The sequence below is a fragment of the Palaemon carinicauda genome, chromosome 4, assembly GCF_036898095.1.
Source record: "Palaemon carinicauda isolate YSFRI2023 chromosome 4, ASM3689809v2, whole genome shotgun sequence".
In the NCBI taxonomy this organism is placed as follows: Eukaryota; Metazoa; Arthropoda; class Malacostraca; order Decapoda; family Palaemonidae; genus Palaemon; species Palaemon carinicauda.
The window spans coordinates 93,135,861-93,153,311 of record NC_090728.1 but is presented as its reverse complement, the minus strand read 5'-3'; the positions used below and the strand labels follow the sequence as shown (position 1 = coordinate 93,153,311).

Sequence of the window (17,451 nt, the reverse complement as noted above, 5' to 3'; positions counted from 1 at the left end):
TTTGTATTTTCTCTATGTTCTGAAGAGCAATGGCTGGCATGAATAGCATCAAATTGTATGTCATTGCAAAGGTAATTACCATAGTTCTGCGCGGTTGGAAGAAATTTATATACCCAAAAACTCTATTATCAAAGAATTTTCTTCACGGCAAAGTGAATTCTGTGTTCTGGCACTCAACACGCTATTTGTACCCTTGAGTTATTTCAAGTTTCTGGAACATACTCCAATTACTTTTTACATTTTATTACTTTGCGATTTCTGAACATTGATTGATTGATTTAAAGTTTTCAGGCATTCTGACATCTAAGGTCATTGACAGATTTTTTTTACTATTTAATTTTAGTCATTTTGAGTTTCCTGTACATACTCCAATTAATTTGTTACCCTTTGTGTTATTTTGAGTTTCATAAACATACTCACATTAATTTCTACCCGTCGATTTGTTATTTGAGTTTCCTGGACAGGTTCAATTAATTTTTAACATTCAATTTGCGTTATTTTTGCGCTTCCTTAACATACTGCAATTAATTTTCACTTTTTAATTTGCTTTATTTTTGTTTCTTGAACATCAATTAAGTTTTAACTTGTACTATTTTGCGTTTCCTAAGCATACAGCAATTAATTCGTGAGGTTATATACAAACACTAGTTCTCACTCATCACTCGTAAAGCGCCATATCTATTCAAAAGAGTGTTAATAAAAGCCAAAATAACTATTTAATAGAAATTTCAGTAACAGGAGTTGTTATACTCAAGCTTCCGAAAGTACCATTGCACTAGACAACCTACCACAAACGTTGTAACAAATTAGTGAAAGACTAAGTAATAGCATCAGAGGCTGCGTTTATTTAAGTTATGGACTTCCGAATGTTCTTATGGCCTGACGTTGGTGCTGGGGCGGGAAGGCCATTCAGCGGCAACATGCAAGAGTGAAACCCCCAAATTTGCACAGTTAAGTAAAAGTCAAATTAACTCTGGCAAAGATGGAAGGGAGGAAGCAAGAAGGGCAATCAAGCAGAAGGCTAAAAAGTTGGTGACGCTAGGGGTTGAAGGCACCCATAAGTAAAGCTCACAGTGCACCTCACGCGTCCAGTCATACCGAGATAATTAATTCAACAAAAATTTTTCTCCTATATAAAATGCTAACGCTTTAGAAGAAGGACTAACCCACGAGTTCTAAACTGCAAGGCTGAATAAAAACATCTGTCATCTCACGATCTCATAACACACGAAAAACAGACAAGGAACAGGAATTGGTGCAATGGCGTTGTGAACTAAGAATACATTCAGGCAAACAAAAATACTTGGAAAACAGCGCCTAAAAAAAGTACTACTTCAGTTTCTTATTTTAGGCCAACTTACATATTATCATTTTGCTCAAATAAAAATCAAAACTGCAACTACTAAATATATTAGAAAACAGCCCTCACACGGAAGCTTAATCAACTTCCTTAGATTTCAAGTCAGTAGAACAAACAAACTTTAAAATTTAAATTGAAAATAAGTAAAGTGCAAGTCCCTTCACAACTCGGCGAAGCAAATAATATTCAGACATTTTTAATTGAAAATTACGCTCTCACAGGGACAGGGTGACTTTTGAAATGACAGCTGTGCGCTCATTACCTGTCTCCAGGATACAAGCTTTGACAGATCTTCATGAAACAAACATTTATGCGAGTGCCCTGTAAAGTTTAAAATTGGCTTCATATTAAAATTAAGACATGTCATTGACCCATTCATGGTCTCATTGCGGAATCGAGAATGAATTCCAGAAAGAAAGTTTACACCATGAATCTAGCATACCTAACAAAGAGAGAGAGAGAGAGAGAGAGAGAGAGAGAGAGAGAGAGAGAGAGAGAGAGAGAGAGAGAGAGAGAGAGAGAGAGGCGGGGGCAATGCTCTGGTTTTAAATAGACAGATTGTAATGTTTCCAGATAAGTTTAGTGTTTTTTTAAGCATATTCCACACGAACCATGAAATGAAAGTCCCGTGTTATGAGTTTTCTGATCCGGAAGGAATATCGAAATTATTTTCTTCCTGGTGGACGCTCTATTAACTACGCCATGGTAGACTTTCTCAGAAGACTTGCTCATTAGTACGAGTAATGGAAAATGCGATAAAATGGACCTTACTTTATTTACCTTTCCATATACAACGGCAATAATAAACTTTTTTCCTAAATTTTTTGTTAGAGGTTGAAAAGAACTGTTAGACGACCAACTAGTTAGCAAGTTTTGCATCAAGAACATAATATACATAAGAATCTCTAATGTCGACACACAACGGCCAATATCTGATAAATGGCAGAAGTTCACAAATACGAATGACAATCCCAGACCCAATAGAAAAACCTTCTTCTATTTTTTACAAAATTGGAGAGACATAATAAGTGAGAAATCAATGATGATCTTATCAAGTACCAAAGAAGAAAACCTGAACAGATAATTTGATAATTTCCCATCCATATGCAGAAGAGGAGACGGTTTCGCACACAAAATTAAATGTTTGCCAATAATAAAACATAATTTATTCAATGCTGTAAAATGTTCCGCACATCTATAGAAGAAACGATTTCAACATACAGCAAATTAAGGAGAAAAAAAGTCTTTTTACTGAATACAGCAACTGTAATTTGATTCTGTAGATACGGTGAGCGTCTTTTCAGTTCATGATGAAGATGCAAGTGGTGCCCCTGTCAGAGTTAATAACGCATGACGAGATGAAGTATCGACGAGTAACGAAGGTTCAATATATGTATGTATATATATATATATATATATATATATATATATATATATATATGTATGTATGTATGTATATATATATATATATATATATATATATATATAGATAGATATATATATATATATATATATATATATATATATATATATATACATATATATATATATATATATATATATATATATATATATATATATATGTATATATATATATATTTATGTATATATATATATATATATATATTTATGTATATATATATACACAGTAAATATATATATATATATATATATATATATATATATATATATATATATATATATATATATTGACATGCGAAAGACTGAGGATGCGACACTTACGTGCTGCTTAACATATCTAAACAATGTAGCTTACAAGTCATACATAAATGTATACAAATCTTCATTCAAATCAGGCAATTAATTCATGAATTGCTGTCTGATTTTTCATCATCTAATTAGTAGGATGAAAGTCAAATTGAAGTCTATAAAATAGTTCTATACTTCCGTGTTATTAAAAAAAAAAAAAAAAAAAAAAAAAAAAGAACTCGAAAAAATCGACGGAAAATAAAATTTCAACTGCCCGTAGTGTTCCGAGTATAATAAAAGGACGTTGTGCGTTTCATTGGAAAGACGATTCCTTATCAAAATAAATTACAAATGCAATTATACGAGGATGCAGGTTCGTTCTGATAATATTCTCCTAGGAACCATTTATATGACAGTCCCATAGATTTTTTATATATTCTGTTTTAAACAAAATAACAAAAGCATAAACATGAGAACGCACTGTTCTATACAATTGAAATAAGAGAACACAATTTTATAAACAATATAAACATGAGAACGCAATTTTCTTAACAATAAAAAAGTATTATCTAAATAACATAAACATGAGAACGTAAATTTTCTAAACAATAAAATCCTGAAAAAAATAAAAAATGTATGCATAAACGTTCAACTCGAAATTTGTCTACAAAACAATATAGCCTATATGACAAGCCAATGCATCGCAACCACCAAGTGTTAAAAATCAATTGAAGGGGACAGGCAACTTCAGTGTTATACCTAGTCTTAGAAAATCAATTATATAAAATATCTTAAATAAAAAGAAATCTTACCCCTAACCAATGCCTACCTATGGAGGGCTTTGTCCCATACACTTTCAACTTAATTTAATGGATTTGTTTCAAGATTTCAAGGTTGCTCAGGAATGGCAGGGGCAAAGGACAGGACACTAATTTATTTTAAGGATGTTTCCCGATTATATCACACATGGGAAGCCTGCGCCCTACAGGACCTACGATATCTGTTTGTCATATACATTCATATGTTTCTAGAGTATTACACAGCGTATTCCATGTCAATTGTCAAATCCACATTTTCGAAGCACTCAGAAAACAAAAAAGTCTTCAGTTTCTTCTTGAAAGCTTTAATATCTTCATTCTTTTGGATGTCTAGTGGGATCTTGTTGCATAAAATTGGGGCCGCATAATTGAAACTCTAGAACCTACAGTAGGCATTCATTTTGGCTCCAATAATTTTAAACCACCTGTAACTATTTTCATGTCTACACAATTCGTTGGCTGCACGATGTGTAGCAATTCTCTCAGATATTTTGGACGACCTGTTTGATAACCTGAGTTATTGTACACATTTTAAACTCAATTCTTCCTTTAATATGCCACCAGTGTAATTCAATTAGTATAGGAGTGATCCTTATTCTGGGTGGGGCACCTTTTACCAGTCTTGCTCCTCTGTCCATTGTGCTTTGTAATTTCTAAGTTCCATTTTGGGTAGATTGTAGTAGATGTCGTTGCAGTAGTCAATTCTGGTAGTAACATAGTTTATCAGAAGATTCTTTACAGAATATTCATCCAGATAGTTATTTACAAAAGCAATGTTTCTCAGATGATATCCAGTGATTCTTACATCATTTTATTTGACCACGTTGACAAATTACAGTCAAGTGATACACCTGGGTCACGTACTTTCCTAGATATCGGGACCGAGTTGTTATCAATATTCATTTGGATGTCACCCAAGTTTCTTAGGGTGCTTTTCTTTCTAACCAAATGTGCATGTGATCAGCGCACAAACCCCGTCTCCATCAAGAGAGGATCAGGGAGAGCCAAGCAATGGTTTGACGACTCGGTAGATATATAGGCTCCCACAAATCCATCCCTAGCTATCAAGGACGTCGAGGTTGCAGAAAATATTAGAAACGACTGAAACTGGGTGGTGCTCAAACTACCGTGTTTCATTCTTTTTCGTGTAAATTATAAATTTCTGAAACAATTTCTTACAAACATTGACCTCATAAGTGTTCTTCACCCTCTGTTACAAGGCTGGCAGTTTCATTATATGCCTAGAAATTACTATCGGTGAGACCTGAATCAAGAGCAAGTGTGTTGCCCAACAGTTGTTACAAAGTAACATCTTGACTTATTACAGGAAAGAAAATCTCCCCAAGTTTCCACGTCCCTTATTAACAACCTTGAAAATGTATATGAGGAACACCAAGTCTCTTCAATAGGATTCAGATTACTATAATTGCAGTTTGATCTCAGACCCACTATCTCTTTTTACACAATGAAAAAAAATGTAGAACATCTATCATGAAAAAAATAAGTGTTCTTGGTGCTATTTTCAATTTGCCTATCCATGTATTCTTCAAAACACAAACATCTGGGTCGTCGACAATTGGTGATAGAATCAGCAACATAATATGCCAATATTCACGTTAAGAACTGTATACATCAAGAGATACAAAGTGCTACATTAAGACATCTATTAACAAATAGTTTTTATAATACAAGCACACAAATATGAATTTAGCAAATTGCATATACCTTACGCAAAATAATAATAATAACAACAACAATAATAATAATAATAATAATAATAATAATAATAATAATAATAGTAAAAATATCTTTCACATTATTAATATTAATACTATCAATATCATTGATAGGAGTAGTCTACGTGTTGCTACCCAGCATCCATACTTTTAATGAGCTGTTTCACAAGGATCTTGACATTAATATGAACGATATCATCGAGTACGAGAATATGAGAACGAGATCGAAGTTTCTGCATTTAAATGTGGATATTAGGAGACATTCTGAGAAAGTCGACGAACTCGAAATTATTTTATGCTAAGTTTCACAAGACTGAAGATTATCTTTGGTGTAATTTTCTCTTAAACACCCAAAATAAGGAAAATCGAGACAAATATATCATGAAAGATAGTGATGGATTAAATCCTAAAAGATAGTGGCAATAGTTAAAAAAGAAAAGCAATTGAAAAAAAAAATAATTCAAATGAACGGCGAGTCTAATTTATGGTGACGCGTAATTTCAAATGAAGAGATTAAACCGAACAATGAAAAATCACTGTTTAAATTTTACTGTTATACGAAAATTATGTAAATAAGTTCTGTCCCTATCAATACTTTTGTGTTTTGTATCTTATGAAAAACTACTGTTTTAATCTTACTTGTATCCATTTTATGATTAAAAAATAGTTCCTGCTTTAGTAACAAAAATTTTATTACTTGGATAAAGAATCAATGCACATACCTCTCTCTCTCTCTCTCTCTCTCTCTCTCTCTCTCTCTCTCTCTCTCTCTCTCTCTCTCACACACACACACAAAATATATTACAAAATCAAAGTCCAGTATATGGAAATGGTTATACGCAATAACAGTGTCCTTTACCAACTCCCGAAGTAACTATATAGAAATATAAAATGTCTCAGTCCATCTTTACCCTCCTGCTGTACTTATTTCAGATCTTCTAGTTTCTAAATAACTATAAATGTTCGCCTTCCCTTTGCCAAGAGATAGCTAACATCACAACTAACGATTAATTAGGAGTTGATCGGCCCTCTACAGTTCTAAAATATGGTGTTAAATATAACAGGTGGTGTAGAGGATGTTGATCAAAATACTGAAGTCTTTAAAATTACGAACTTTCCAAGCATCTTGCTTGACAACAATACCTTCTGTAAATACTGGCGAGAAATAATAAAACTAAACTATTTCTAACTAATTTCCTTTACAGCCGGAAAAAAAAGTGTTTCCTAGAATAAAAAATAAGTTGTTTTAGTTGTTAAGTCTCATCTTAAAAATATCCAGTTTTTTATTTTATTTCATTTTTCCTTTTGTTTGCAGATTCGATGTGGTGCTTGACTTATGTGGCATCTTTCTTCACATTACTGGTCATCCAAGCAAGTGCTGATGACAGGGTAAGTTTTTACTATAGCATTAATACTATGCTTCAAAAAATTTTCATACTTCCGTATAAATATCCCAGAAGTTACACCATTTGGGAAATTGCATGTCCGTCTACCTTTATATAAAAAAAAGTGCACTCAGAATCTAACGACGACTTCATATCACAACCTGATCTACACCTGATACTGATCCAACGCCTAATACTTCAGCTTAGACCATAACAATAATAAATACATCTCCAAAAGATCTCTAAACGACGACTGTGGAGTCCGTTGGTGCCTTGCCTTGCAGACCACACTCTCCTCGTAGCTGGTTTTCTTTCGAATACCTTTTCAAGTAGTGCCCATCGATTGCACATTGCAAGTAGCAGCATCTCTCTTGGCAACATTTGATAATCTCCTTCGAACTCCTCTGACATCAGCCTCCTCCAAGACCATCCTCCTTCAACACCGCCTCTTCCTCCTCGATACAACTCAAAATGACTGAATCAATAAACGAATTCAGAGGTGGGTGTTAGATTGGAAACGGGCGTGGGAAGCATAAGAACAGAAGAGAAATAGCAAATATGCCGAACTACACAATACCATCTACTGCTACTCTTTCTATGTCACTTCCTTGTCTTCCTTATCACCCTCGGGTGTCATTGTTTTGCCTTAACAACCTTTAATATTTAGGCTACTAATACATATATATATATATATATATATATATATATATATATATATATATATATATATATATATTTATATATATATATATACATAAATATACAGTAGAACCTTGGGTTACAAGCAATTTTAAATACGAGAAAATTTGAAGAGTAGTAGAAATCTTTAATAAATTTTTGTAACATTACAAGTATATACATAAATATACAGTAGAACCTTGGGTTACAAGCAATTTTAAATACGAGAAAATTTGAAGAGTAGTAGAAATCTTTAATAAATTTTTGTAACATTACAAGTATATACATAAATATACAGTAGAACCTTGGGTTACAAGCAATTTTAAATACGAGAAAATTTGAAGAGGAGTAGAAATCTTTAATAAATTTTTGTAGCATTACAAGTATTGTATCAGCCAGTGAGAAATAATTTAGCATCATATTAGCATTTTTTGCCGTCAAGTGCAGAGACTATCACACAATGCGATGTTAGCAGTCACACGATGTTCATATGACAAACCCGCAATGCTAACCCAGATAATGGCAAAAACTGTTGTTTCTAAATAAGCTTCTTATCAAAACTCGATATATGATTGTAAAGAATGACGACCAAACATCCAGAAAATGTAAAAGTTGTAAACGTGAAACTTTTTTAATAGCAAGTGAACTCTGAATATTCTACTAGAATTCCTCGTAAAGGGAGATTCTCCTTCCAAGCAGTAATACCTACTTCCTACTCATCTATAGTCTCCTTTACTTTTCTTGTGCCACATGCCACTCTCCTTCTCTCCCCTGATGCCAGTAACGTGCACTACTGGTGCTGTACTCAAGCATGTGGTCAATAGCTCGCCCTACCCATTGGCCTTTTCCAGTAGAAAACTGTTCAAGGCAGAACCCAGCTAGTCTACCTTTGACAGCGAATTGCTGGCAGTGTATTTGGCTGTCCTTCACTTTCGCCACTTCTTAGAGGGCATAGCCTTCGTCACTTGCACAGACTACATGCTCCTGGTGCAAGCCTTCACTTAACAGTCCTCTTGACATATGTACGGAGGAGGAAGCAAACGAGACAAGTTCACAGACTGGAGGAACTGTGATCTTCCTCCACCTGGGTATAAGCCCTCTTCTTTGCCACCTTGACCCCATTGACCAAGGCAATGCTACCCTAGTCTTGGTGGGCCTCAGAGTACCATGGAAGAGGTCTAGGACAGTGTCCTTGCCTTCTACTGGAACCTGATTCGGTTCCCCCAGGGAATTGATCTTACAAATGCAAGAAAACACTAGCAGAAAGACATGATCTTTGCCTTCTGCTTCAAGTTGGATATCTTTGGGCTGGCAGACTCAGACAGCACCTTATCTGAGTGTTCTGAACCATCATCAAATGGTTTCTCTTCCTCCAACTAGTACCCATAACAGCCCGGGGAGGCTCTATGAAGTCAACAAAGGTCCTTCTTGTAGAAGAATGGCTGCTATGTTCCAGTCTCACTGGAATTGATGTTGAAGCCGACGGACTTACTGGAACTAATATCATAGCCGACTGACCCTCCCCTTGACCATTCCCAAGGACTGAGTGCCAGTTCTTGGGAATGGTCTTCGTATCCTTTCTTTCTTGCGGACAGATGTTAAAGTCCACTAAAGGGGAAGAATGGATGATTTTTAATTATTTGGCATCAAAACATCAGTGGTCACTCATGCCAATTTAATCATGCTTAATTGATAATTAATAACTCAGATAAAAACTAAAAATAAAAACAAATCAATAAATAACTTAAAACTGAAACTTTTAAAATCTAATGCACCTAAAAACGAGTAAGAAGGCCAGCCTTTAATATGAATTTAAAAGTTCCACTAGCATCATAAAAAAATGTTCCCTCCAAGAATCTTGGTGAGAATGTACCTGCCATCCTCACCAAGAGAGCTTCAGACAGGAACTGTTCCCTGATACCCAAAAAATTAGGACATTCATTAAGTAAATGCCTCACAGTCAGAGGGACCAAACAATCATCACAAAATGGCCGACATCTGCCAGTCATCAGGAACTCATGAGTCAAATGTGTGCCCAATTCTATGGCGACAGAGGACAGCCTCTCACTTTCTTGGCATATTTTCATACTTCCATGGAAGTAATGCATTTTTTATTTCCTTCATCTTATTCTTATCAATAGAATTACAGTAGTGTTGCCCAACATCATCAAGAGACTTTTTGATATCAGGAAAAAAGTCATTACTAGGAAGATATCTTCTAATAAGTAATTTGTCTGCTACCTCTTTTGCTAATTTGTCTGCCGCTTCATTACCAGGCACACCCACATGAGCCGAGACCCAGCAAAATTTAACTTCTTTACCTGCACTGCAACAACTTGAGCCAAGACCCAGCAAAATTTAACTTCTTTACCTGCACTGCAACAAAAATAGAGCCACTCTAAAATTTTCAAAACTAAACGGCTGGTTGGATTAAAAAACATCAGTGCCTGCAGGCTGCAACACAATTTTTGCATCACTAAATTTAGTAAAATTACCCGCTTTCATTACTACTATTTTTTCAATAGCACTGAGGAAATCATACAGCTCTGCTGTAAAGATATAGGATTTTAAAGATACGGCACATTTACAACTAAAACTGGAATTGTACACCTCAAACCCAACGCCAGCACTGGATTTGGAGCCATCCGTATATATAAATCCACTGTCCCTGTGTTGTTCTGCATGTTCTAAAAAGGTGGACCGAATTTCTTCAATTATAATGTTTCCTTTAAAGCCAGTGTAATAATTACAGAGAGAGATCTCTGGAAATTTCCAGGGAGGGTTGACTGATAGCCTAAAAGGTAGTACCTTGCTCCTGGAAAGATTCAGGCTATGCAGTTCTTTCACTCTGAATCCATAAGGCTTTAGGGATGTATTATGAGCCTAATAGCAAAAGAAGAAATTCTCTCTGTATTGGCAGCTTCAAAAGAAAATGAATTGTGAAGCCTCTGTAACCTATACCAATATCTAATAATAGTAGACTGGCAATATAAGTTCAGAGGCCACTCACCGGCATCATCTAAAAGACTAGAGATGGGGAATGATTTAAAAGCGCCAGTAGCTAATCTGATGTCAGTATGATGAATGGAATCTAAAATCTTCATCTTGGTAGTAAAATCTGAAGATTATATTTCACATCCAAACAAAAGTTAGGGTAAAACAAGGACTTATACAATCTTGAAAATATTCAAAATCTCTTAACATTTAAATTTTAGTTTTTTGAGATGTGAAACCCAAGTCAGCTTTCTGTCAAATGTTAAACCTAGAAATTGTTTCTTCACCACAAGGAATACGATGTTTTTTATATGTATATCTAGGTCTGAGTGTACGCCAAGAATGCGACCAAGTTGAAGCTTTCTTTCAACTGTTGTCATTCTTGCTCCCGCAAATGAAACAGAAAGGTCATCAACGAAGAGAGTATGGAGAACGTCATCTTAAATCGCAGAAGAAATCCCATTAATTGCTAGCGCACATAATGTAACACTAAGTACACTGCCCTGTGGGACTCCTCCTTACTGGCCCTTTCTTTCAGACAGAGTATTATCTATTCTAACATGGAAAAACTGTCTTTTTAAAAGGGTCTCAATGAATAAAGGTAACTCACCTCTAAATCCAAACTCAGGGACAGTTTTAAGGATCATATATTTTTTCAAGATCAAAGAACACTGTCACATGATGTTTCTTAGAAGCAAATGACTCGCAAATGGATGAACCTAAACGAACAAGTGCATCCATTGTAGAGTGCATTCTCCAAACCCCAAACTGAACTGGTGATAAAATACACCTCTTTTCCAGTAACCATACTCTCCTTGCATTGACTATTTTTCCATGATTTTACACAAACATGTCAATGCAATTGGTCGGTAGCTTGCAGCTAAAACTTTGTCTTTTCCAGCTTTTAAAAAAGCTAAAATAATGGCCAGTTCCCAAACTATGGTCTCGCCATATTCGGTTAATAGTACTTATGATGAAAGCTTTATTGTTACTACACACATGCTTCATCATTGCATAAGGGATTTCATCTGGGCCTGGGGCTGTATCATTGCATGATGATAATGCAGTTAAATATTCTCTCTGTAAATGGGAGATTGTATGTATCATCTTTACTTAATATGAAGTTCAGAGACTTTTCTTCTTTACATATATGAAGGTAGCCTGGAGAGTCTTCTGACTTTTGGGATACTCTCAAAATTATCAGCAAGTGAATTTCTCACTTCTATAGGATTAGTAATACACTGACCATCAATTTTAACACTGGTAAAGGATTTGGAGTATATTTACCAGAGATCTTGTGAACTTTCCTCCATATGGCAGAAGGTGGGTTTTTTTATTCACAGAAGAAACAACAGATGACCATGACTGACGTCGAGCTGCTTTGATTGCTCACAGAAATTGTGCTTTGCATTTCTTGTAAGTGGCGATATTCTCTTCAGTGCAATTTCTGCGGCATCTTGATAACGCAGTTCTAGTAGATCTGTGTAACACCTGAATTTCTGGAGATCACCAAGGGACTGGTACTCGACGGAACAGACCTGTTGTTTTTGGGATGGAATGCACTCCAACTGTGTGAAGTTCCATTTAGTAAATCAATGGAATAATTCATCTGCATTGCCTTCTACTTTGCTCAGTTCTTTAAATTTTTGCCAATCAGCTTTATTCAAGCACCATCGAGGTGATCTGTACTCAGGTGGGCCATTGTTTTAATTAATATTGATGTATGATCGCTTGTATACCAGTCATCCAATGTTCTCCACTGAGTCAGCCAGACAGAGCTTGCTATTAAAAAATCAACGCATGACAGAGACCTGTCTGTATATGGAAGTGAGAGGGCTCACCGGTGTTTAGAATCCCCACATCTTCATTTTCTATTAGTAAGGCTAACAGACTGCACTTTGAGTTTGCTAAAATGTCTCTCCAATAATGGGTGCCTGCTGTTGATATCACACAGAAGATATGGTTGAGGAAGTTGATTTAATATATCACCCATATCATCATAGGAAATACTGTCATTAGGGGGTAAATATAATGAATATAATAGCACATTTCCTACTTAGATCTATGTGTACTGCTACTGCTTGTAAAGTAGTACATAATTTAAATGTTTTTGGAGAATGTCACGGCAAACATACACGAGACTTCCACCATGGCTTCTTCCCCGAGTATTACAGGGTGTTCTGTTATTCATGTATTCTCTAGGGCATGGAGTAAAAATGTCTAGCATTGTTTCTTGTAGACAAGCTACTACAGGCGAGTGGTCATGAAACAGCTTCATATCTTCATATTTAGACCCCAGAACTTGACAATTCCACAGTTTTATTGAGGACAAAATAAAAAGATTAATTTTTCGAAGATTCCTTCAAAGAAGTCTTGCTATCAGAGTTTTTGGAATTGATGGGAGTCCCTGATACTTTCTTTAAAAATGTAGGTCGTGCTAAGCTTGGTTTTATATTTTTCTTTGCAACCTTCTTATTTATTTGCCGAGGAGGATGGTAAACCTCGATATCAATTGTTGATATTTTTAAATCTTTTGAAGAAGTTTCATTATCTTTTTCAGATAAAATATCAAACCTATTTGAAACAGGTATTTTTGTATTTCTTATTGAAAGGGAGAAGGATGGTGGTCTCCCTCTTTTTCTATTAAAAGAATGAGCTATTTGGATTGTATACTTCCATCATGACAGGTACATTCAGTGGCTCTCTAGCATACGATTCCTCCCCTAGATCTGGCAACGATGCTGCCCGAGGTGTGGCAGGCTTAAAGGAGGTAGGTGGTGCCTTTGTGACGATAGGCACCGAATCTAATGTAAAAGCCCTAGTGTTAGCCTTAGAAGGTAGTTTAGGAAGAGGAAGTTTCCCAATATCTGGTCTAGCTGGTTTTACAGTTCTCTCTGGATGTTCTACATCCTTAGATTTCAAGACCTTGGCATAGCTTTTGGTCTTGCTTAGAAGTTGCCTAGCATATCCCACACGGATATGCTCTGCATCTGACTTCTGAACAGCTGCTTCTTCTATTTCATATTGAGGAATTTTTTTATGAATTGCTTTGGGATTTTGGTTGCAATTAGTGCACTTTGTATTAGAAAGGCAGGGTCCATGATCAGGATCAGAACAATTATCACAGATCTTTATGTTTTTACATACCCTAGATGGAGGCCAAAATTTCAAGCAATTGTAACATTGCAAAGGTTTCTGTCGGTAAAGGCGAATAGGTATTCTCTCATTTTCGATATATACATGAGTGGGTACATTATGGTTTTCAAATGTTAAAATAATCATGGAGGTTTTGGGGATCTTATGAACGATAAAAGGGAAGAACTATCCTTCCTCTCTACTTTCTTAGGCCCTGCACCTTCAGACGAAGTGGGACAAGGAGGAGCCTCTGTGAAGGCTCTTGTCAAACTTCTACTATAGGCGACAGCCTATAGTTGTCCATATACGAGACCTCCGTAGGAGATCTCCATCCTCTGCTGGTTCAAATGTGATACGAGTCGCCCAGAGGGGTAATTTCCACCCTATGACTCCATTCCTCCTTTACAGGATGATGGGAATTACCCCCAGCTTCTCCCAGATAGGGTCCTGGCCGATCGAGGAGGCTTTGGTAACCAAATACTTCTGGTACCTCGAGGACTTCTAAGGAGAACGAACCCTGGGGCCGGCATGAGAAGGAACCTACGCAGCAGAACTACTGCGCCTAGGGTCCAAAAGGCGTCCACTCTCCTTGTGGAGAAACTGGATACCTCCAGTGCGATGGTCGGAGTATCTGGAGGTGGGACCGATGGAAGATGATTGGCCAGTCCTGTAACTACTTGCTTCACTGCCTGGACTAAGTCCAGGAACCACGGAGCATCCTTCGAGAACGGAACTATTCCCGAAGGGGCACCTCGAGAGTACTTCCTCAACTTTGGTGTAGAGTCAAGGAATGGTAGGGCACGAGACGATGACAACTCCTGCCCTTCCCTCCACTCAGCTTCCCTAGGGAAGAGAGACCTTTCAACGTCACTGCCACACAGAACACCCTGAGGATGGACAGCTCCATTACCCAGTAAGGGAACTCGCTGTTCAAACCAGAAAGAAGACTGATGGCAAGGTGACTGCTGATAAAGAGAAGGCTGATGTGGCGTGCTAGAGCGCAAAACCTTGTCAGTGGGCACAGGTAAGGTGTTGTCAACCTGTGCTCACCCAGCAACCTGCGCATAACACACTGAGCACACTAGCAAGGAAGAGCTCACCTCAGCATGTGTAGTCAACCCTCTAGTACTCGCGAGTCAATGTGGTAAGACTCGTCAAAGTACGTGTGTGCGTATGAGGTAGCATGCGCTCCCCGTCATGCAGAAGAGCTCGGCTGCCAACCTCGCTAGGTGGTTGGGTGTGCAACAACACACAAGACTCGTCTGCCCCACTGAGGTTAGCATGCTCCCCTACTAACGCATCAAGTAGAGACTCTCCTGCTCGTCCTATCCTCCGAAAGGGAAGGGCACGTAGTCTTCCTATCCCGTAAGGCCCACTGTTGATCATTTGCGCGCAAGCAGAGAAGTCGCAAGGTAAAAGCCAAAGGCGCAACTTTCAAAGAATCTGGCCTTGCATAGCAACAAGTACTATATACAGTAGTGTCTAACAGACACATTGGCAAGGAGGAGGGATTATAAGAAACAGCCTGACACTGCCATCGCCCAGCTCTGAAGAACTGGAGCAGGGCATGGATGAATCCAAAAGCCTTAGTGGAATCTCCCGGGGGGGGGGGACCCCTCAGGCAAATGCCATCTCTCCCGTGGACAGGAAGGACAATCAACACATGTACAGTGCCACTGTCAGAAGTTCTCCCCACAAGCAAGAAGATTGCTGAGCAGTGGCTGGTGGAGGGTACCTCTCCCTCGGAAGGGGAAGTTGACCAACACCTGGAGGCAGACCTCAGGACAGCTCATTCTGCTTTGCCATGGTCGGGTGAACTCAAGACAGAAGATCCACATTCTGAAGCTAGTCCCAGGGTTCACCTTGGAGGGATCTCCTGACAAGTAACTCCGAAGTGTAATTGTCAGCAACTGCTAATGCCTGTCCGCTGAAGCATAATGAACGCTGGGACAAACAGTGTCTTGAGGGGGGAAGATGGTGATCAACCCCAAGAGAGGTTGTTCACTCCTGCTGAGTGCCCAACCGCAAAACATCTAGAAGCCTTTTTTTACACGACCCCGTGAGCTCCAAGGAAGGCCAGAGCTGACGCACCGGGTTAGCCGAAGGCAACTCCTATAAGACTGCGGACGGCGCTACTTCACTGGGGTAAGTGGCAGAAGCCCATAGAGCATAGGGTTGTCCCAGAGTCAAACGGGCGCCACTCGTACTAAACCGACCCTAGAGGAAGCCATCCTAGTAGTTGAAATGGCGGGGTTAAGCCGGCGGAGTCAGATGGTGAAGTTTCTTCGCTTTCTAGGATGATCCCAAAGGAGAAGAATCTTTCTTAGCCTTTTTCTTCCGTCGCCTGCTAAACCTCACACAATCCCATCACTCGTTTCAAGCAGACTGTGGCATGCAAGAGTGACCCCTACATGCAGGGCAGAACCCCTGAGGATTGGCCTCCAAAGCCGACATGAAAGTGCTGCAACAGCACCCTTCAATAACATGAGAAGCCTGCATGGTTATCAATCCCCAGGAGCATATGCATCTGTGAAAATAAAAAATGAAAGTTTTTAACTTTTAGGCCAGTTTATTTTGCATTGGAAAATTTTTAATTTGTTTTTAACTGGAGGGTAAGGCAACGTCTGTACTCCACTGTAAGAGAGGGGTGGTTAGTCTACTATCCTGCTGCCCCACCTGCTAACTAGCAGAGTAATTACTCCTTGTAAAAAGTTTAACAGCTGGTTTCAGCTATCGCCAAAATATATCTTCACTGTAAGGAGCGTAATAGTTTGTATATAGTGTTGGAACATTATGACAAATTCGGAGATAATTTGTATTTTTCCTAACCATACAAACCTTTACCTTTTAGCGTAGCTGAAATGGCGAGCCATTAGAATTTAACGAGGGTGTATTACCCCCGCGCTAGTTAGCAGGGGGGGGGGGTAGGGGAGTGGTAGCTAGCTACCCCTCCCCCCCCCCCCCCCTCACACACCGGTGAACTGCTTCACTTCACTTAGAGGTAGGACTTGTCTTGGGGACGGGCTGGCGGGCAAATATGTGTAAATAGCTAAGGTTTGTATGGTTAGGAAAAATACAAATTATCTCCGAATTTGTCATTTGTTCCGTAACCGAAATACAAACCACACTATTTACATTGGGTGACTTACCCCTTAGGAAGGGTGGAAAGTCCCCAGCCATACTGGCTTTGGCTTTACCCTGGGACTCAAAATCCGAGTGAGTCGCACTCGAGAAAAGGACTCCCTGCACCTCACAAGTTCCTTGCTCTGCAAGGAAACGTGTGGCCTACATAAGCTTGTGTGTGAAGAAAGAAGTGTGACCCGTCCTAGGCAGTTGACCTGGAGTTCCAGATGGAACTCTGGGTTAGGACATTCCCAATACCACCTCGTCAGGGTATGGGGGACGTGACAGTATTGACTCAATGCTCGGAACACAAGGAAGCATGGTTTACCTGCAGAGGTTTGAGGTCAGCTATGCAGAGACCAGGATGCTGCTTCCCCATTAGAGGGGACGATGAAGAAAGTAGTAAGGGCCAGACATACTTCTTTCGTTCATGCAGACTAAAACCTGATAACAATGCCCTCAACCTTCTGCTACCTGTCCAAAAAGGAGCCTGAAGTTAGACCAGCTGTTGT

General features: G+C 38.3%; 2 protein-coding genes across 2 annotated transcripts in view; one reads left to right on the top strand and one right to left on the bottom strand.

Moving 5' to 3' along the window:
* Positions 1-17,451, top strand: part of LOC137640063 (uncharacterized) — a 103,749-nt gene that overhangs the window by 53,390 nt on the left and 32,908 nt on the right. Inside the window, exon 2 of the mRNA XM_068372491.1 lies at positions 6,940-7,013. Coding sequence (XP_068228592.1) covers positions 6,945-7,013 — 69 coding nt within the window. The 5' untranslated portion in view covers positions 6,940-6,944. The remainder of the gene's footprint in view (positions 1-6,939; positions 7,014-17,451) is intronic.
* Positions 1-17,451, bottom strand: part of LOC137640062 (carbohydrate sulfotransferase 11-like) — a 317,805-nt gene that overhangs the window by 288,274 nt on the left and 12,080 nt on the right. The gene's annotated exons all lie outside the window — the stretch shown is intronic.